This window comes from Egretta garzetta, unplaced genomic scaffold (genome assembly GCF_000687185.1).
Source record: "Egretta garzetta isolate BGI_Z169 unplaced genomic scaffold, ASM68718v1 scaffold50, whole genome shotgun sequence".
In the NCBI taxonomy this organism is placed as follows: Eukaryota; Metazoa; Chordata; class Aves; order Pelecaniformes; family Ardeidae; genus Egretta; species Egretta garzetta.
This window is the reverse complement of record NW_009258613.1, coordinates 3,402,036-3,424,185: the sequence shown is the minus strand read 5'-3', so window position 1 is coordinate 3,424,185 and position 22,150 is coordinate 3,402,036. Positions and strand designations below refer to the sequence as shown.

The following is a 22,150-nucleotide window of genomic DNA, read 5'->3' as shown; positions in this document are numbered from 1 at the left end:
GGCCCCGCCATCGCGTGGTAACACCCACAAAAAAAAGCCACTCCATAATCTTCCCTGGTACCAAGGTCAGGCTGACAGATCTGTAGTTCCCCAGATCCTTCTTCCGGCCTTTCTTGTAGATAGGCGTCACATTTGCCAATCTCCAGTCATCTGGGACCTCCCATGTTAACCAGGACTGCTGATAAATGATGGAGAGTGGCTTGGCAAGCTCCTCTGCCAGCTCATTCAGCACTCTTGGGTGGATCCCATCCAGCCCCATAGACTTGTGGATGTCCAGGTGGCACAGCAGGTCGAAACCTGCTTCCTCCTGGATTATGGGGGGTTTATTCCACTCACCATCGTGTCTTCCAGCTCGAGGGGCTGAGTAACCTGGGCATATCTCGTTGGCCCATGAAAGACTGAGGCAAAGAAGGCGTCAAATATCTCAGCCTTTTCCTCATCCTTAGTGGCAATGTTCCCCCTTGCATCCAAATAAGGATGCCAGGTTCTTCCTGGCTCTCTTTTTGCTGTAAAAGCTTTTTTTGTTATCTCTTACAACAGTGGCCAGGTTGAGTTCTAGTTGGGCTTTTGCCTTTCTAATTTCCTCTCTACGTGATTATCGGTACTATTGGTAAAAACTATAGTGACAAAATACTTTACATTTTTATAGAGCAAGATCAATATCAGTGGCTTTGACAACACATTTCTACAAATACAGGAGTTAAAAAAAAATCAAAACTCCAAAGCATTTAACGTTGCTAGAACAATTAGATATTAGACTTTCTGGGAAAACTTAATTTGCATTCCCCAACCCCTCCCCAGAGATGCTGCTTTAAAATGTCCCATGATTTTCATACCTTACTCTCTGTGTTGTTGCCAGGCAGAATATCCACCTGAAGAGATACTGTGTCCACAATGCTCTTCCTTCTGGAGAGTCTGTCCTCATCTAGAAGGAAAACAACTTATTTCACTTTTTGTATAACAGCTGAAACATGATCAACCGAATTTCTACACATCAGATGGCGATTTATCTCTATATGCCAAGATTACAATTTGTATTGTTGTAAAAAATGATCAGTTATTGCTCTAAATTATTAAATATGAAGGAAAATAACCTTTTTATTGTGCCTTCTCCCTCTCATCCCAGATCTTCCCAACCTTCCCTTGAAAGGCCAGAATTTTAAAGAATGAGATGAGATCTTATTCAAATGCATAATAAATAACATAGTACATGATGATACATTGCTGCAGAGTAATTTACAAAAGCTTGAACTTATTTTTTTGGTTGTGAAATTGAAATATTAAGGTCTTAATCTGAAGGTATTCTGAAACAGAAAAGGGCTGCTTGGAGGATGACTCACTGACAGAAGAATAAAGATTTCTGAATGGAAATGAACAATAATCCTTCCTCATTCTTGTTGCTGCAAGTACCATATTCAGTGAGTCTACAAATCTACTTGATGAAAGAAATTATCTCCATTTCTAACTTCCTAGAAACATTTTAGCAAGTCCAGCTGGCCTGAACAGTTGTCAGAATGAGACCAGCTGCACTGATACTAAAAGGAGCACAACAATTTCATTAATGCATAAGCAGATTACGATCAAATGATCCATCAGTTGATGGATTTTCCTTTTGGGAGTGCATTCATGAGACGATACACCAATAAGCTTTTCTCATTTTTGACATTTAATATATTAACATAAGGTTAAAAAACCCAGTAAGAATACATTTACAAATGTATCACGAGGATCCTCTGACAAATGGAGACTAGAGTGGCCTGACCTTTGTGTATCTCATTTATAAAACTATGAATTGCCACATCACGTTATAGATTTTAGCCAGGATCAAGCCATTTGAATCTGGCCATTGCTATTTGATGACCTGCACTGCACATAGTTAGAAGCACCTACAGGCACTTGATACTAAGGTAAGGACAAGGAGAACGACTGTAAAACTCCCCCACTGTAATTCATACTTTTCTTCTGCAACCTTTGTTTAATCCTCTTCTAGCAAAGTGCTTTTGCAGTGCAAATATTGAGCTTGAACCAACAGAATTCATTCCAGCAGAGCTGGAACATACTCAGCTTTTAAAAATCAAGAAATAACTTTCAGAAGTCATATAAATGAAATGCCATTTTAAGATCAAGAGGCAGTGAAACAACAAGATTAGTGAGAAACACCTGAATTCTAGCTATCTTTGCCAGGTTCTCGGAGTCCCTGAGCATTTGAAATGGCATTTTTAAGGATTTACTTAATTTTTGATCCCTGACGGCTCACTGGTACATGATCTAGCACACACAGAGTCTGAGGAAAGCACCTTAGCCCTCAAGAGTAAACACAAGACAAAACTACATCTTTGCTGCCATCTTGCTGTTCTTTCTATAATTGACATGCGAACGCCAGAAGATACATTTCTGGGACTACTTTGGATAGAATTCATTTTTATAATGGATGCCTCTATACTTGCCTAATAAAAATTCCTGTTCTCTAATTTCAACACAGTAACTGGTTAAAAAATTGTGAAAATTACATTTTTTTTTTTTTTCTGTTAGGCTATAAAGCTCATTTCCACACACACGAAGGAGCCCAGAAACATGAGGGCAGCGGTGGAGCCCCAACACCTGCTGCCCCAGCCCCTGCTAGGGCTGTCCTGGGAATCTTGGCCCCATGGGGCAATATAAGTAGCAATGTGGGTCACCGAGTTGGGGTCAGTGCCCGGGGTACAGGACAGTGTGGGATGCAGGGGAACGGCATCTTGGGATTTCATAAGGCTTAGTATGGGATGTTTAGGGGAGGAACCAAGGGTGGGGAAAAGGAGGATTGAGATTGTTTGGGGAGGAGCAAGCAAGGAAAACAGAGGGATAAGGGGATAAAGGCGTCAGTCCCATGTAAACTGGCTGCTGATCAGTACACTCTCATCTGGCCATGCCTCGAGCCTCATTAGTGTAGCCTGTCCCATCTTCTCATTAAATTGTATTTCTCTTTTCCTGGGTGAGGGACATTATTCTTTGTGCAGGTGTGTGCAGGGGGCTCTGAGCACAGCAACTGGAGTCAGACCATGGATCAAAGGGCCTGCATGTCTGGAGCGAGTGAGGGTGCACAGCACCAGTGCACAGTAATGAGGGAATACCAAGCTGGACCAGCAGGCAAGTAGATCATAGAATCATAGAATGTTTTGGATTGGAAGGGACCCCTAGAGGTCATCTAGTCCAACCCCCCTGCAGGGGGCAGGGACACCGCTAACTAGCTCAGGTTGCTCAGAGCCCTATCCAACCTGGTCTTGAATGTTTCCAGGGATGGGGCCTCCACCACCTCTCTGGGCAACCCGTTCTAGTGTTTCACTACCCTCACTGTAAAGAATTAGTTCCTTATATCCAGTCTAAGCCTACCCTGCTTCAGTTTAAAACCATTACCCCTTGTCCTGGTCACAGCTGGCCCTTACTAAAAAGATTTCCCCAGCTTTCCTATAGGCCCCCTTTAGGTATTGAAAGGCCGCAATCAGGTCTGCCTGCAGCCTTCTCTTCTCCAGGCTGAACAAGCCCAACTCTCTCAGCCTGTCCTCATAGGAGAGGTGCTCCAGCCCTCGGATCATTTTAGTAGCCCTCCTCTGGACCTGCTCCAACAGGTCTATGTTCTTCTTGTGCTGAGGGCTCCAGAGCTGGATGCAGTACTCCAGGTGAGGTCTCAGTAAACCAGGTGAGGTCTCAAAGTGGCCTGGGAGCTGGGGGTGTCTGTATCTCTGCATGTCAGTCTGTCTCTGGGGAGAAATGCACCCAGAGGGACCAGGAGGCCCAGGCCAACTGTCAGAAAGAGCACAGAGCCTGGGAGTTTTGGGACCCACATGTGCATGCGCGTGTGCGTTACTGTGCACAAGGGGGATCTGTACCAGCAGCTGGACTGGGCCTGTGGGCCTTGGGGACTCGTGTGCTCAGGTGCCAGTGACTGGGGAGACTGGGAACCAGGAGACAACTGGTGGGTAGATAGTGTCTAATCCCAGCTACTGGTGGGATGCACACAGAACATATGCCCGTACATAGAATCATAGAATCACAGAATCACTTTGGTTGGAAAAGACCTTTAAGATCATTGAGTCCAACCTTTAACCTAACCCCTGACATCCCACCACTAAACCATGTCCCTAAGCACCTCACCTATCCTTCTTTTAAATACCTCCAGGGATGGGGACTCCACCACCTCCCTGGGCAGCCCATTCCAGAGCCTGACAACCCTTTTGGTGAAGAAATTTTTCCCAATGTCTAGCCTAAACCTGCCCAGGCGCAACTTCAAACCTTTTCCCCTCATCCTATCGCCCGTTACCAGGGAGAAGAGGCCGACCCTCACCTCACCACAGCCTCCTGTCAGGCAGTTGTAGAGGGCGAATAGGTCTCCCCTCAGCCTCCTCTTCTCCAGGCTGAACAACCCCAGTTCCCTCAGCTGCTCCTCGTAAGACTTGTGCTCCAGACCCCTCACCAGCTTTTTTTTATACAAGCCAGGATGCCATTGGCCTTCTTGGCCACCTGGGCACACTGCTGGCTCATATTCAGTCAGCTGTCAACCAGTACCCCCAGGTCTTTTTCCGCCAGGCAGCTTTCCAGCCACTCTTCCCCAAGCCTGTAGCGCTGCATGGGGTTGTTGTGACCAAAGTGCAGGACCCAGCACTTGGCCTTGTTGAACCTCATACAGTTGGCCTTGGCCCATCGATCCAGCCTGTCCAGGTCTCTCTGCAGAGCCCTCCTCCCCTTAAGCAGATCAACACTTCCACCCTGTTTGGTGTCATCTGCAAATTTACTGAGAGCACACTCAATCCCCTCATCCAGGTCATTGATAAAGATATTAGACAAGACTGGCCCTAGAACTGAGCCCTGGGGGACACCGCTTGTGACCGGCCGCCAACTGGATTTAACTCCGTTGACCACGACTCTCTGGGCTCAGCCATCCAGCCAGTTTTTAACCCAGCAAAGAGTACACCCATCTAGGCCATGAGACATGTGTACATGTGTCCCACTACTGGACCTTTGTCCTGAACAGGCAGCGAGTAAGATGAAATACCGTTCTGTGAACATCCGAGAGCTTCTTCCAACTTTCTACCAAGGTGTTGTAATTTCACTCAAAGAGGTGACTAGAACTATCACAAAAGTGTAATCACTATAGCCCTACTACCTGCTTAGGAAAAGAAAATAGGAAGCTACCATATTGTAGAGTTCCAAATCAAAAGCAAACACAAAGGCAAACCTTGCAGCAGCTAACATTGCTATAGGCATATCAAGGAGATAAACATAAGAAGTGGAAGGAAACACTAAGTACAACACAATTTTTGGCCTAAAGGTCTTCTAAAAGCGGGTTGGTTTTTTTTGTTTTTTTTTTTTCCAACTATGCAAATCCTATACACACACCACAGCTAGCAGGAGAGCAGGCTGACCTACAACTCATTTTTACCTTTTGACTTGTGTCTGCATTTATGAGGTTTTTTGCCTGATGGAAATAGAGCTATATTTAAAAAAAAAATTATATATGTCTAGACAAAAATGATTAAATATACATTTAAATTATCAGCTTCCCCCTCCCCCAAATAAGGAAGAGAACACAATACAAAAAGTTGCAAATATGAATGTCTTTCAAACTGGTAAGAAGTACCAAAACCTGAAACAAAGACAGGATGATGATTTTATGTCTATAAGTCATTCTTAAGCATTATATCATAGATATTCAGAAATACTAGAAATAATTAGCATAAAATCTTTACTGGCTTTTTGGGTTCAACCATAACTTTCACAGGAGTATATAAGAAATGGATCAGTCTTTTACTAAAATCAATAATATACTTTGAAACATTATATTCTAGCATTATAATGTAATAGTAGAAACGAAATATTTCATTGAAGTAAAAAATGAAAAGTTTCAGAGTTCCAAAATATTCATTTTGGTCCTGGTTTAGTTAAAATAAAACCTTGGAAGCTCAAGATCCCACAGGATCAGAAATTAATGATCGAAATTAGATACGGTAACAGACATGGAACCAGCTTTGGTTACTGCTCTTTACAAAAAGATTACAAACCCCCCCCATCCATCTGATTCACATATGCTAATATTCAGCATTAAATATGGCTGTTTCTCATCACCTGAAGAGGCAATTAATCACATACTTGCAGCTAAACTTACTTAACCTTGACGTCAGAACTTACACTTCTTCCTGTGTAGGAATGCATTTTTATCAAAGCGTCCAAGAAAACCCTAGCAAGGGCATTTGGACACAATACATTTCGATTTCTAGAAGAGTCTTAACATACATTTCTAACAAGGCTATCTTTCTCATTCCATTATCATTCACTGAAAGACAGTAAAAATTTGAAAATGTAACACTTCCTTACTTGCTACCTCCCTCTTCTGCCAATACTAAAATATAATGTTAACTCATTTTTTTTTTGATGCCAGAAGAAATAATCTGTCAAGGATAGCAACATTTTCCTTTTTAGAAGACGACAACCAGCAACAGAAAACACAGACGTTGCAGCTGTGCCTCAGGATATATTACTAGTTTGCCTGCTAGCACTTGGGACAAAACCATATTTGCTGTTCTAGAGAACTCATTCCCTCCCATAGCAGCTAGACAAAAAAGCTTATTCAAGAGCAGGCAGCAATGTCTCTGAACCATACTGCAAGTGTGACAGATCTGGCATTCCCTCTCTGTATGTACTATGTTTCTTTCTATGTGTGAGCTGCAGAACACAGGAATCTCATTTTCCTGCTAGGTACTTTTATTTCACAAAAAGTTGATGCTTCAGACTGGGATGTCCCATAGTCTATTAAAATAGCAACCAGTTATGTACAGCCACAAAACACACATGGTTAATTGTTTTAAACAAATTCTTCAAACAATTTTTTTCAGTCAGCTGTTCAGTTGGCTGTTGAAAATATATTAGAAGCTGAAAAGACACAATGTCACATACTAGCTAGGCATTCACACACTATTAATCCACCCTGGGTAGCCCAGTCTCTCACAAATCTTCCTCAGGCATACTTTATTTTCATTGTGTTACCTGACACTAAGATAGCAGTTATCTAATGCAGGAAAACATAACATTCTTGATTAAATTAACATCTCCTCATTGAGACTTTATCTAGGGCCAGTAGCTCAGGTCAGCACAAGGCCGTATGGCAAAAGGATGGAATATGTTCCATCCAGTGTTTACATGAAAATGATAAAGCGTGCTGACTTGTACAATCCTTCCTCACCTGCTAACTCAATACAGAAAAACAGAACTACCATCTTCTTAGGTATTCTTTTGAAAGCAAAGACTTTGCTAAAAAGAGCTGAAGTGGGTTTGAGAACTTTCTGCCCTACCTCCTCAATTTAAGGAAAAAAAAAAGAAAATCATAAAAGGACACAAATTTGAAACTTCTTAACAATAATACAGTAGGCCAATAAGAAAACAAAAGCATCCTGAAAACAACTTTATACTTTGATTAAGTTTTGTTGCCAAGTAGTCACACAGCATTTCACTGGCACACACACATTAAGCAAGTGTTCTTAACAACTGGTGCTTCACAGTTTTGCCACTATCCACCACTTACCTGTTACCTGGGGTACATACGGAACTGACAATCTTTCCACACTGTATCCGCTGCCTCCTAGTGATTCTGCAATCTTGTTTGTCAGGAAAAATAAATTTTTTTCATGCTTCTCTAAGGATTTTGGAAGACTGTCAGAAGATATATTTGAAGTTATTATCTACCGACAGAGTAAGTAAAACGCTTTTATAATGTTTGCAAGCAACCAAAAAGGGCCAATGGTAATGATTTGATAGAAATAAAACTTGTTCAGTTATTCAGGAATTAATAGAAACTCCAAAGTGAGTCCACTGAATACCTCTACAATATTTTAAGTTGCCTTAACACTTCTCAGTTATCTAAATTATGTTCCTCAGCTATTCTGCTACATCTTAAGAGAATATGGTTTCTGTTAAATGGAAAAACCTGTAGGGCAATAGTATTCACCATCTGCCAGGAATGTGCACTTGTGACAAAAAAGGCTAAGGGTATCCTAGGCTGCATTAGGAGTATTGCCAGCAGGTAAAGGGAGGTGATCCTTCCCCTCTACTCAGCACTGGTAAGGCCACACCTGCAGTACTGTCAGGTGTTGGGGTCCCCAGGACAGGAGAGACATGGACTTACTGTGGAGAGTGCAACAAAGGTTTTGCTATGACGAGGTGACCCACTTAGTGGATGAAGGAAAGGCAGTGGATGCAGTGTACCTGGACTTTAGTAAAGCCTTTGACACTGTTTCCCACAGGATTCTGCTTGAGAAACTGGCTGCCCATGGCCTGGACAAGCATATTCTTTGCTGGGTGAAAAACTGGCTGGTTGGCTGGGCCCAAGGGGTGGTGGTGAATGGAGTTAAATCCAGTTGATGGCTGGTCACAAGTGGCATTCCCCAGGGCTGAGGGAACTGGGGTTGTTTAGCCTGGAGAAAAGGAGGCTGAGGGGAGACCTTATCGCTCTCTACAACTACCCAAAAGGAGGGTGTAGTGAGGTAGATGTCAGTCTCTTCTCCCAAGTAAAGAGCGATAGGACAAGAAGAAATCATAGAATCATAGAATGTTTTGGGTTGGAAGGGACCCCTAGAGGTCATCTAGTCCAACCCCCCTGCAGGAGCAGGAAATGGCCTCAAGTTGCACCAGGGGAGGTTTAGATTGGATATTAGGAAAAAATTCTTCACTGAAAGGGTTATCAGGCACTGGAACAGGCTGCCCATGGAGGTGGTAGAGTCCCCATCCCTGCAGGTATTTAAAAAACAGGTAGATGAGGTGCTTAGAGACATCGTTTAGTAGTGGACAGGTAACGGCTGGACTCAATGATCCTAAAGGTCATTTTCCAACCAAATGATTCTATTATTCTATGATAAAGGGACACTAACGTGATTAAGGGACTGGAGCACCTCTCCAATGAAGAAAGACTGAGAGAGCTGGGACAGTTCAACATGAAGAAAAGAAGGTGGATCTTATCAATGTATACAACTACCTTAAGGGAGGGAGGGTGGAAAGACAATAGAGCCAGGCTCCTCTCAGTGGTGCCCAGTGACAGGACCAGAAGCAGTGGGCACAAACTGAAACACAGGAGGTTCCGTTTGAACATCAAGAAACACTCCTTTTATACTGTGAGGTGACCAAGCACTGGCACAGGTTGCCCAGAGAGGTTGTGGAGTCTTTATCCCTGCAGATACTTCAAAGCCATCTGGACATGGTCCTCGACAGCTTGCTCTAGATGATCCAGCTTGAGCAGGGGGGGTTGGACCAGATGATCTCTAGAGTTCCCTTCTAACCTCACCCAGTCCGTGATTCAGTGAAAATGCATTTTGCTGTGTTAGCACTTACACCGAGCATCATATTGTGCAGATGTAAATGTCTCTGACTACAATAAAAAAAAGTCTGAAACCCAGATTTTTTTTCATATATGCATGTATGTTTTTAACACTTTGTTTTCTTCTTCCTATCCTGTACACTACTAAACCTCTAAATTATTTTTCACATATGCAATGTATTTCAATGACGTGCGATTTTTAATAGTAAAATAGGTACTTCACTGTTCATTAATTCACACTCTGTATCTACTCACTTGCATTTGTCTTTGAAAATTGTTTCTGGTAGAAAATAAGATGCTTCCAGACTTCTAGTTTCAATGACCTGAAAAAACCCACAAGACAAATAGTACAAATGGAGTAGTTCCATAGGTATTTTCTCCAATGACTAAATTGCTTAAAGAGGTTGCACTGCAGCAGATTACCAGGTGTGATGGGTTGACCCTGGCTGGATGCCAGGTGCCCACCAAAGCCGCTCTATCACTCCCTTCTTGTCTCTCCTGCTACTGTCCCGCAGCAGGCTTTTCTTCTTCTTAGATATGTTATCACAGAGGCACTACCACCGTTGCTTGATGGGCTTGGCCTTCGCCAGTGGCAAACACGGGGAAAGCTTCTAGCAGCTTCTTACAGAAGCCTGTAGCCCCCCCCCATTACCAAAACCTTGCCACGCAAACCCAATACACTAGGCTTTCACTAACATCTACCTCAGCATAAATAAGGCCTTTAAAATTTCTTTTAACTAGAGAAAGAGATTGTGGCATTCACCCTTCAGACTAAAAATCTGGTTCTCATGGTCCTGTGCATGTCAGTACTGTTTTACCAAAGCCAGTGAGGCTGTAAAGTCTTATACCAGTTGGGGATTTAGACCATTATATTTGGTAACATAAACAAAAATAAAAATGCTATACCTTGAGAGAAGAATATTCTGTGCATAGTTTTAAGAGTCAGCAAGTAATGCCATTGGAGACCAAAGACGAAGAGCAATGTTGGTGGACACAAATACAGGAGATCAACAACACAAGCAATTACTTGACAGAAGTTATTTGCCAGTTTTACAGTAGAATGTGTACTGTTCTAAATGACTTAAATTACTTAATTATGTGTTACCTTGCTGACATGCTGACAAAAGGCAGGAACTGCAATCATCTGACTCAGAAAGTTTAGATACGCTGCAACCAATGCCATGACACCACAACGATTAAACATTGGCAGATTATCTTCATTGATGATGGCCATGTCCTGAAATATAAAGGAAAGCATTACACCCTCCAAAGTTAAACAGGCTGCCCTAAATATATGGAAGTCAAAATTATTAGTAGTAACATTAGCTAACATATGATGACTATCTAGTATTACTTGGCATTTAAAACCTCTCACCTTAAAATTCTAGTCTTCTAGCTTGCTCCTGAATTATGTATATATTGATCTGAAATTAGAGAGCTTGAAGGATTCAATCCCTAAGAGGAGGAATAAATCTACTCCACTCAAACTTCTGTTCTCAGAGAGAGAGAGTACGGATTAATGACTGGTAGTGTCTTGTCCTTAAGACTCCCATAAGGACCACCGGCTAATCATAACTTTTTTTGGAAAAATTAGAAACAGTAGTTTAATAATAAAAATCTCTCGTATAAGTCACAGATATAGTACCATAATGGGAATTATTTAATGCTTATTAGCATTTCTATGTTTATTCAGATTGTATTATTTTTGCTCCAGTAAAACTCCTAATGTCATTTTCATCAACTGAGGATTTGGTTCAGTGACATTTTAAAATTAAGGATGCGCTCTGCATTTCAGAGGTTTCATAACACAGGTGCACATTAGAGAATAAGGCTAATGAAAGAGAGTGAACTGGGAATACAGGACACAGTTTCATCAAATTTCCATGGCACATGCTAGCATTATTTTTTTGAATGCTTTAATTTCAACACAGGAAAACCTATTAAGTTACACAGTTTCACTGAGGACTGTATGCAAGTATGAGATAATGTTTGATCCTGTAAAGGAAATGTTATGGAACAAAGCCTGTCAACAGACTGATAGAATTTTACTCTAAGGTAGGATTAAATAGTCTGGTTTGACAAATATTTCCAACCAATCAATTAACCAAAAGGTTTCTTCCAAGGTGAAGATATTCCATATATTTTATACAGAACACTGATGCAAGATTGTAAGATGACTCTGTCAATCTGCTAATGAGTGTAACAGTGATTCTAGGGAATGTTTCAACAGATCTCCATGTCTGCTATATTTCCAAAGAGAAGCTGTTGTAGAAGTTTATAGCAAATCTGATCAGTTGAAGTTTCCCTATTGAGTGTTATCTACAAAGTGCACTTCCTTAACTGATCACTCAAATTAGGACTGAATGATGTGATTTCCAAACTGAAGATCAATATGCAAACAAAAAAAATTGTCCACATCTCCAACTGCCAATGTAAGTTGTCAATCAATGAACCCAACACTGATTCAGACTCATACCTGCAAAGCAATAGCTAATCGAATGAGGTCAATAACCACTTCTTCATTGGCTAGTTCAATTGTGGTAAGAGCTAGGGATGTAAACAGCAGTTCATAGTTTTTTTGGACGTTGTCTTCTTCTTTACAGCCTAAGTAGATGTGTCTGTACAACTGCTGACCATGCTGTAAAAGACAAAAAAGGGAAAATGAGTATTAAAATCATAGAATAATTCAGGTTTCCACGGGTATCTAAGGACCAGGATATTTGGTCCTCTAGCCCAACTCCCTACTCCAAGCAGAGCCAACTTTGGTGTTAGGTCATTTTTGATAGAGAATTAAAAAAATAAAAAAGGGTAAAATACATCATAGACATATACAAACAAGTACATAATTAATCAAGAAGAGCACTAGATTACTACCATAACAGTAGAAGTGTATGGAAGGGCAAAATGATACAGAGAATTGCACATAAATACTGACCGCACTGTGTGTCAGACATTGGCACTCATTTCTTCTTGAAATATTCAGAAAAAACATTGCCCGTTAATGAAAAGGAAAAAATAAAAAGTAATCTTGAAACCTCTCGAGAACGTCCAAGTAACTGAGGAGCTTCAAGGATTATCCTTATGAAGACATCAGATTTTTTCATTAATTAAGTCTCCTTGAAGAGCAAACAGAAAAAATCCTTCTAGAGGCTGTTTCAGAAGATGAGTAGGGCTCTTTACCACTGTGCATATGGAGGCTCTAGCTCTAGTGAAGAGCATAGGTTATCTAATGAAAGACCCTCAACTTCAAAAGTTATTTTCCTTTCCACATAGCGCTGTCCTTAACCGAATCTTTGTAGCAAAACTATCATTTCAACGCAAAAAAATGAAAATACAGAAAAGCAGGTTTTGTATGCAACACGTGATGCAGTGCACCTCAGCATTCTTAATCTGTAGAGGATACAGGTCTGTACCAGTTGACACATTTAATTTTCAAGATCTAAGGACTGATGCTTTACCTCTGGAAATACTAGATCAGCTTTAAAAGAAGAAAGAAAACTCATATTTAACATCTGTTTTTCAAGCAAGACATATTCACTTAAGAAATAATAAAGATGCTTTTAGTTGTCTTATTACTTCTAAAATCAAATATAAAGTTGTCCAAATATAAGTTTTATTTAGAAAAAAAGGGATACAGAGTTATTAGCAAAGCACAGGAGCTGCTATGAAATAAGCACAGTAAAGGTTAGCACAGTAGGAAACTAAGAGTAATGAAATTATTCATCCCACTGATAGCGTTGCACATAGATATAAAAACAAATTGTTATGTGGATTCTGTCAACACGTAGCATCTTTCTAGAAGATTGCAAAATGCAAGAAGTCAATACTTCCCTTTAAAGGAAGGACAGAAATAAACCTCCTGGCTTTGAGAAGGTAGACTGAGATGAAGAGAGTTTTGTGTCTATGTCTGGTTTAATTCCACCTTATTTTAGGTGCTGAAATTCCTAAGTATGATACACAATTGCCTTAGGATCCCTATCTAACATCAAAGAAGCCTAGATGGTCATTCAGATCTTAGTGGACTTCTGGAGGTGCTTCACCCCACTGCCTTGATAATGCAAGGAATCTAGGAAGTAGGCTGCTAAGAAACACATCTAACCTAGGTGAGTAACATTAGCTTTAGGATATGCACCTGAACTAGTATCACATGGGTAATTACTGAACAACTTAATTCCCCAAGGTTAACACATTTTTTTTAGAAGACTGTATAATATTTTCTTGATCTGATAAGAGTCTCTTTTCTTCTCCTCTCCTCTTCTTCATATTAGTATTAACAATTCAAATATTAGTTTGACAATTAAAATTTTCATCCAGCAAAATCAGTAAATACAACTTATCCAAACTGCTTTAAATCCTAGATATTACACTGATGAATTAAAATTTTATTCACTTTTTACAAAGATAGATTACAAATAACTGCCAATGTTGGAGTATTCTTTATATTTGTATTATTCCAGTATTAATCAAAACGGATATAAATATACCACAAGGAATATCAACTGTACTAACTTAACAACATTTATCTTGCAATGTTACTTGAAAGTCGCACAACTCTATTTTGTATATTATTATATATGTAGTATTTTTGCCTCTGGACAAGTTAAATTGCAATTATTCTGATTTTTATAATTAGAATATTAAATTAAGTCAGCACTCTGAAGATGTAAGTTTTTTATTTCACAGCTAATAGGAAACAAAAACAAACAGTATGGTATAGCTGCGAGAAATGAATATATCTTCTCAGTGCTAAATGTTCTGAAGCCTGCTCAAACTGACTTCAGTAATTTGTATTTTTATGTTTACAAACATACGTACACAGATAAACTATAGTCAGGAATGACAGAGCACACTAATACTGATATGCATTTTTCCCACACAGAAAATAAGGTGTTTACTGTAAAGAAGTAATTTCACTCCACATAAACATCATAAAAAAGAAAAACCAAACATACACCTCCCCCCCAAAAAAAAACCCCAAAACCAAAACCTGTTTTTCTTTAGAACCAAACATACTCAGAAGTCAAATGGCACAATGTCCTACAAAAACAATCCTGTAATGAGGTGCATTTTTCAGGATGATGGTTTAAGACACACACTGTTCTAATTTAATGCAGTCAAGGATTTTCACTGAAGATACAAATGAAAACTGTATTCCATGGAACCACCTCTCAAGTATTTGCAACACTTCAACATTGAAATCACTGTAGTTTGAATTAAAATCACTCAATACTGATCTTTGTAACTTGTTGCAAAAAAACAGTTGTAAAAGAAAAGCAAAGCAACTGGTTCAGTTACTTTATCTTCTTCCTAGATAGAAAAGTTAACTTTTTCATTCTATTACCTTTTTCATGAAGCTCACGTCTTGCCTTGAAATTTTGTCTCGTTTTATCTTTAGATCAGAAACATCTGGTATTATTCTACAAAGGAAACAAAAATGTCATTTCAGCAAAAAGTTGAAAGGGAAGAGGATGTGAAATATATGAACTTTTCAAACAAACCTTGAAGCAATTTCCATTTTAATTATATCCATGTTTAACAATGACATTCAAATTTCAGTTGAAGATGGAGAACCATACAGAATTATGACAACCACATTTTTTTTTTTGTTCTCTACATAAAGTATCATATTCTCTCTTCCACAGTTAAGCTAGCAGGTATTTGGAATGATTATTTAAGGTATCAAGCACTGATACCTGATACACACTTACCTGTAAAAATCTTGCCAACAATAAATGACAGTGAGCACTGTGCATTTATACGAACAGTACATTAACATTTTATATTAGGAAAAACATTTAAAAGTCAATCGTTATTATTCAGGTATTAAACGAGAATTTCAAGTAGGCCAAAGAAAACAAGAAGAATTACCGTATCCCCCTGAGCTTTGCTCTGTTGTCATGCCGATCAATGAGATTATGCAGTATTTCCAAGACCAGCTGCCTTAGCTCAGAGTCTTCCATGAGTGAAGGAGACAATAATGGGTCCAAAAATGGGGGAGGAAGCGCATTAGTTATCGTTGTTGCTTTGTATCCTGAAGTCACCTGTTCATTGTTGGAAGTAAAATTAATGTATGTCATTATTGCATTGTAAGAATTACTTGTAGCTGTCACTCACTTTTTATTTTTAGTGTTCTTGCTTTGGCATTTGAAAGGTGGATTCAAATGGAAGTAATGTATTAGTTTTGAAAATTCCTAACCTCACTACGAATTTGGAAGGACTTTAATACGAATGTTCAAATGAATACCCTCATCTGTTTTAAAGTGGTATTTCTGAGGATCCCCCTTCCACCAACACACCTGAAAGAAAAAATAAAGATGTAATTTCTGTTGGTTTGTTTGGTTTTTTGTTTTTTTTTTTTTTAAATGGCCTATGAAAAGTTGCAGGGCATAAAATGAAGATAGTAGTAATTCCAATAAACACTTTTCTGTTTCAGGCTCTGAGCTGCTTATATATGGTACTGAGTATGTTCACACGAAGAAAAAAAAAGAGAAATCAGGGCCTATATGTACATCTTAAACATTTATGGATACTATTTGATCCCCCAAAAGAAAGCAAGCAGCAAACATCACTTTCTTAGAAATCTGGTACCATGGTGGTGTTTTTTTTTTTTTTTTTAAACTAATACTATTACTGACTTCCCTCATTTGATTACTTTTACTTAAAGCAAGCTCTGTAGGCATGCAAGGAAAAGTTAACTTCAATCTGGCAATTTAAATATTCATCAGCTGAATATTTACAGCAGTCAAAAATGTATAAAAAGTTACTGTCCCTTAAAGTGGAGGTTACCAGACTAACACAATCTTGGAAAAAAAAAAACAAGATTCAGAGACTGCCAGGCATATGCTGTTAAGGATGAGAGGAAAAAAAAAAAAAATCCAAAATTTAACTATAATAAAACCAATAGTGTTTATCTATGACTGCATAATAATTGCATCTTCATTATGCATATTCCATACTGTTACAGCTTTTACACTTTAGTTGTCTGGTACTGGTTTGGGCTGGGATAGTTAATTTTCCTCATAATAGCACATATGATGCTGTGTTTTGGATTTGTGAGCAAAACAGTGTTGATAACACAGGGACGTTCTGGTTATTGCTGAGCAGTGCTTACACAGAGTCAAGGTCTTTTCTGCTTCTCACACGCTGCCGTGCCCATGAGTAGGCTGGGGGTGCACAAGAAGCTGGGAGGGGACACAGCTGGGACAGTTGACCCCAACTGACCAAAGGGATATCCCCATGCAATATGACATCATGCTCAGCAATAAAACTGGAGGCAGTTTGCCAGGGCTGACGTTCCTCAGGGACTGGCTGGGCATGAGTTAGCTGGTGGTGAGCAACTGGGGTTTGAGTGGGTTTTCTGTGGTTTGTTTGGGTGGGGTTTTTTTGTTCATTTGTTTGGTTCGGTTTTATTTTTTACTATTTGTTTTCCTTTTTTCTTGGTTTTGTTTTTCTTTCTTTCGTCAACCCACTATTTCTCACTTGTACCCTTCTGATTTTCTCCCTGATCCCACTGGGGAAGAGTGAGCAAGTGACTGGGTGGTGCTTTGCTGCCTGCCAGGGTTAAACCACAACACGAGAGCAAGCGCTATTCCTACAGCATAACTGAACAGGTTGAGAGAAAATTGGCTGGCAGAGGAGCATGGGGGTACATTAAGGTATCTAATCAGTCATTTTGAAAATGGAAAATTACTAATATTACAAGCTATAAGGCTGCAAATAAAAATGTGTACTTTTAATGAAGTGTCATATTTTAATTGCCTGTACAACATTAAGTTGTCTGCCTGTGTGTATGCACGACAACAGACTGTGTTATGAAGTACTATTCTTTTGTAAACAATACATGATGTACAGTGCTCAGTTCAGTACACTGAACAGGTAGGGTTGAGTAGTTTCTAGTTCTTTATTATATATGCAGACTAAACTTTATATACTGCAACTAAATCTTTGCTCTGAATACAAATTCCTTCCCACATTTTTTCCACAATATTTATCAACGTTTGAGTAATTCATTAAGCATCAAAACATTCACTTTCACATCTTTGTGCCATGATGGGATTTTACTTCCAGATTCTAAAAAAGGATCCAAACCAAAATTCAGTGTCAAAAATGTTAAATTCCTTCCACATGCACAATTTGAATCTCCTAAAGCATACTTACAGGCTATGCAGCACCGCAGATAATTAGAACCATTCTTACCGACTTCAATGGAAATTTTTAAGACTGGTGAGATTAATATTGTCAGGAACAGCTTAGGCATAGCTGAGTCTATCTTTAATGAAGACAATGTGCAAAATGACCCCCTGAGGCCTTTTCTAACATGTTTTCTACCCTTAAATTACAACTGTAAAAGTTCAGTCCTTATGCAAGCCAGAATCCAGGATTTTATATTCCAACAAGCAAAGAACGGTTTAACCAATTTGCCTAACACCACACACAAATTTCATGTCAAAGCAGGGATAGAAACTCGTTTTCCAGGAAGGCGTTCTACTGCGTTAGTCACGAAATCACTCTTTATGCTATTTTCTCTACTTCAGTCACCAGTTTTCAGGTTCTGCAACAAAATAGGCCAGGATTCTACAGGCAAGAGCCTCCTATACTACCCACTTCTGATTCTCACCATATCAGCATGTATTCCCAGAAATATTCTTTGAAGGTTATGGCTGAAAAATGTATTTGTGATAAAAAAGTCAATTATACCTTACAAGAAACTTGGGAAATATTAGGAAGGAAAGAACAGTGGTTCCTGAGGCTCGACATGGTTGGAGATAGGCATCCATTCCTACAGTTTTAAAAATATTAGCCATTCTACTAATTACAGCTTTTCTGGTATCAGAGATAAAAGTGATTACACTTTGATGTTGCCAGCATTGCTGGCAGAACTAGTCAACTCAACCTGTTCTATGATGTTCTTTTGGATCTGTATATCCAATTAAAACTGATATTCGCTAAAGCCCTCTAAGAGACAAAGGAACATTTCTTGAGCTGCTTGTAATGTAAGTCGGGAAAACGTGTTCTATGATGTTCTTTTGGATCTGTATATCCAGTTAAAACTGATATTCACTAAAGCCCTCTAAGAGACAGAGGAACATTTCTTGAGCTGCTTGTAACGTAAGTCGGGAAAACACTGACACAATTTTACTCAGTAGAACTAAAGATCCATGTAATATGAAGGTATGTTTAATTTCATAATACAAAATTGTAATAGCATATGTACAAACATATATGTAAGTGAAACACTGGTGCTTATAACATAAAACACTGAACACAGAAGGCTTACCATAAGTAAAGATCTCAATAACATGATTTGAATCCTCCTAGTTCCCAAATCTCTAAAATTGGAAAAAGTTGAAAATTAGTTTCTTTGCATATATTCAAAATATTATTCTACTCCAGATGTCATTCTAACAACTGCATTTTCAACAAGTGAATATGGCAGTCTTGGAAGGGATGCTGGACAGCCAGAAATAAGGGGCAAATATATCAAATGAGGTGCAATAACTAAATGTTTTTGAAAGGAACATTTATAGGAAGGCTTAAAAAACAAAGCATATACAATTGAAAAAAGAGTAAATGACATATGTGAAGCAGATCTAAATGTTCACGTTTCATTCAGAAATCTTTGTATCTGAAATGTTCAACCGCTACATGCTTGACTTAATTTTCACAAGCATCAGCACTCAGAATTTCTTCTGAATGAAAATGTAATTGAATATTTTAAGAAACCAAGACACTTCATTTCAAGTCAGACCCCAAAACTTTGAGACTGAAAAAAAGTTATCTGCAAAATCAGCAAGAAAAACTGAAAGAACCCTCAGTTTTCAGATCAGAGGAAGGCACACGGAACACCACTTAATCTGTTCTTCATCTGTTCTCATTTGCCATCTGCTGGTACTAAAAGAAGTTAAATAACTATTGGTACATAGTCACATACACACTGTTCTTGCAAGTTCTTACAAGATAAAAGTGCACTTGGAATAAATTGCTCCATTCAAAGAGAATCTTTCAAGAAAGTAAAAAAAGGTACAAACCCTTTTGTCCACCAAATAGCATAAGGAAAGAGCAAGGCTATTCACAAAAGTTGGTCCCTACACAACAGTGGAAACTTCCACCTTCACTTGCTACAATCCTGGCTATATCGGAGTTGGCAGTATCATTCAAATGTCTTGTGTAGCAAAGACCAAATTTTCAGGTAAGTAATGCAAGACTGTATCGGCAGTCTGCTTTGTTCAGAATGATATATGCACATCATACTAACATACTACTCAGTCCCATGTTTACAAATAATATAATGGAGGAAAACTGTATAGTTGAAAAAACAAACAAACAAAAAAAATCCACACCAACTAGTAATCCAGGTACAGAATTTTAAGAGGTTCCATATTTCAAATACCTTCTTAGTGAGTGGTAACTGCCTGGCACAGACAGATTTCTGTTTTTCATGGAATAGCATCCCATACTGCAGGGACACAATACTCTATGAAAAGCTACCAAAAAGCCAGGAGAATGACAATGACTTCCTACTTAAGCTAGGAGGGGATCAGACATACGTGATACAAAGCATCCATGCATACCTGGAAAGAATAGCTGGAACCTTTTCAGTGACTTTCCCCATACTGAGGAAAAGCAGTCTTGAAACATAATTATTCATGTTACAGGGAAAAATACTACTTCAGCATATGGCAGCTTTTTAATTACAGGTTTGTTACAGGAGTCTGCCCACCTATAGCTTTTTCCTATTTCTAAATAGATAGGGATATTCTAAACCTAAATAAATTGACTGGAATTTCTGCAGTTTATTTCTTAATCTGAAGTTAGCTTGTTCAGAATGAAGAAAAAACAAAAAACCATTTGTAAATTATGCAGCTATTTGAAAAAAACGTAGTCATAGTTCAATTTCTCTCATTCACAAAACACACGTGTGAGAAGTCATGGAATTAACCACCATTAAGTAGGTAATTCTAGAAACATTCATACAGATGTGGAGAGAAGGAAAGTTTTACTGCAAAGTAAGCTCCAATCAGGTATTTTCTATCCCTAATGTGTTTGGAGATTGATTTCATACTGCTGACACTGTGCTTGCCTTAATTCTGCACAGCATTTAATACAGCTCCTAAGGACAGAGAATTTGCATGTCAATTTTCTTATTTTTTTCACTTCTTAATTTATTAGGATTCTAAAATCTAAATTTTTAATTAGAAATTCAAAACTGTAGGATATACAAACCCAAGGTGACTGGTATCCAGTGATTGTGAAGTTGTCCCCAAAACAGGTACTTTGCCCATAATGAACATCATAATCTCTGATCTCTGGTAATCCGGGAGGTTGCTTCCAAAAAATCCTGAATAAAAATGGAATGAAATCACAGAAGGAAAGAGATATAGGGCACTTCTTTTTATAAGAAAAGCCTTATAAATACAATTAATACATTTACAAGGTCAAAATAGATGAAGAATAAAACTATGATGGTTTTAGGGCATAATACTTACATGCTCTTTTCTGCTGAATGACTTTACAGAGTCTTTTGATGACACTTCCCTCTTTGAATCCTAAAACTGCCTAATTTTACCCTCCTTTAAATACATAATTTAAAAGTTAAATACATGTCATCTGTTAATTTGTGACTAGTGAGGAATTGGAAGTGTTTCTCATGGAACGCAGTGTTGGTTCTTTTTTCTGTTCTGAAGTCACTATTAAATATTACAGGTGTGCAAACAGAAATCTCAGGGGTATACAAGCATTGTAAGACTGATACTTAGAGACTGTGGAGGCAAGCAGCTCTGGTGCCAGCATGATCAGCAGCAGAGCGCTCTAGCGTGGTGCACAGGGGGGTCTCCTGAAACAGGGGAACCTCAGGGGGGAGTGGAGGGACCCAACAGGATCCCACAGCTCACACTGGACAGCAGCAGCTGATGAGACCTGGGCAGGGCCAGGAGCAAAGGTGGCCAAGCCCCCACACCTATAAAGGAAGCCCCCTGGGCAGCACTAGCAACCCGGAGTGCCATGGCAGATGGCACACAAGAAGGGTGCTGTAGCTCTGATGGCTTGACCAGGGAGCAATGGTATCCAGCCAGTACAGATTAGTGAACAACATTTAAGTTACATTCCCCCTCATTCTTTAAATAAAGGAATACACATCATAAATGCACTGCGATACGTATCACTACCATAAAGAGAAAATCTGGAAAAGGGGGAGAGACTATTTTAGTGAAATCATTTACAGAAATTGTTGCTCTTATTTTCAGTACTGTGCTTATAAGTACTTCAGTTAAATTGTGGTAGCACAACCGGGCCAATAGGTGTCATTGTTGCCGCTACATTTAACATTAGCTTCTACAAATTTTCAAGTAGTACCTACTAAAATATATTACTGTATATGATTGCTTGCAATATGATTTTCATAAAAGGACTAATATTAGTTCTGTACCTTTGGTACAGAATAATGTCTATATTCCACGGGCCATATAATAATATAACCAACAAATTTATTCTAAGTCCACCAAGCATTTTTAATTTTCATTGAGCTTCTTGGCTATCTGCTCAGTTAACAATTAAAAAACAGCCTTTCAGAAGGCAAATCCATAAAGCAAGCCTGAGATTTAGATGCAAGTATAATCAGAGGTACCACACTTGCCATTATTCCTTTTTGATTCAAGCTGGTTTAATATCATCTCATTGAGGAAGGGGGAGAAGGGGAGGCATTTTAAGTGAGCCTATGTTACTGTCATTACTCACCAATTGTTTGAATAATAGCATTCTGGACAATCCTCTCATCACTCTCCTTGGAACTTATGCTGAAAGTGGCACTTCCTGCTG

At 39.0% G+C, this 22,150-nt stretch overlaps 1 protein-coding gene across 4 annotated transcripts in view; it reads right to left on the bottom strand.

Annotated features, from left to right (window-relative positions):
* EFR3A (EFR3 homolog A) overlaps positions 1-22,150 on the bottom strand; it is an 83,615-nt gene that overhangs the window by 9,703 nt on the left and 51,762 nt on the right. For all 4 annotated transcript variants that reach the window (XM_035903426.1, XM_035903428.1, XM_035903427.1 and 1 more), the window contains exons 10-19: positions 22,070-22,150; positions 20,561-20,675; positions 18,615-18,666; positions 15,206-15,378; positions 14,679-14,754; positions 11,814-11,975; positions 10,443-10,574; positions 9,593-9,660; positions 7,553-7,680; positions 837-925 (exon numbers count right to left, since the gene is read on the bottom strand). The exon at positions 22,070-22,150 is cut by the window's right edge and continues 78 nt beyond it. In XM_035903426.1, the coding sequence (XP_035759319.1) occupies positions 837-925; positions 7,553-7,680; positions 9,593-9,660; positions 10,443-10,574; positions 11,814-11,975; positions 14,679-14,754; positions 15,206-15,378; positions 18,615-18,666; positions 20,561-20,675; positions 22,070-22,150 (1,076 nt within the window). The remainder of the gene's footprint in view (positions 1-836; positions 926-7,552; positions 7,681-9,592; positions 9,661-10,442; positions 10,575-11,813; positions 11,976-14,678; positions 14,755-15,205; positions 15,379-18,614; positions 18,667-20,560; positions 20,676-22,069) is intronic.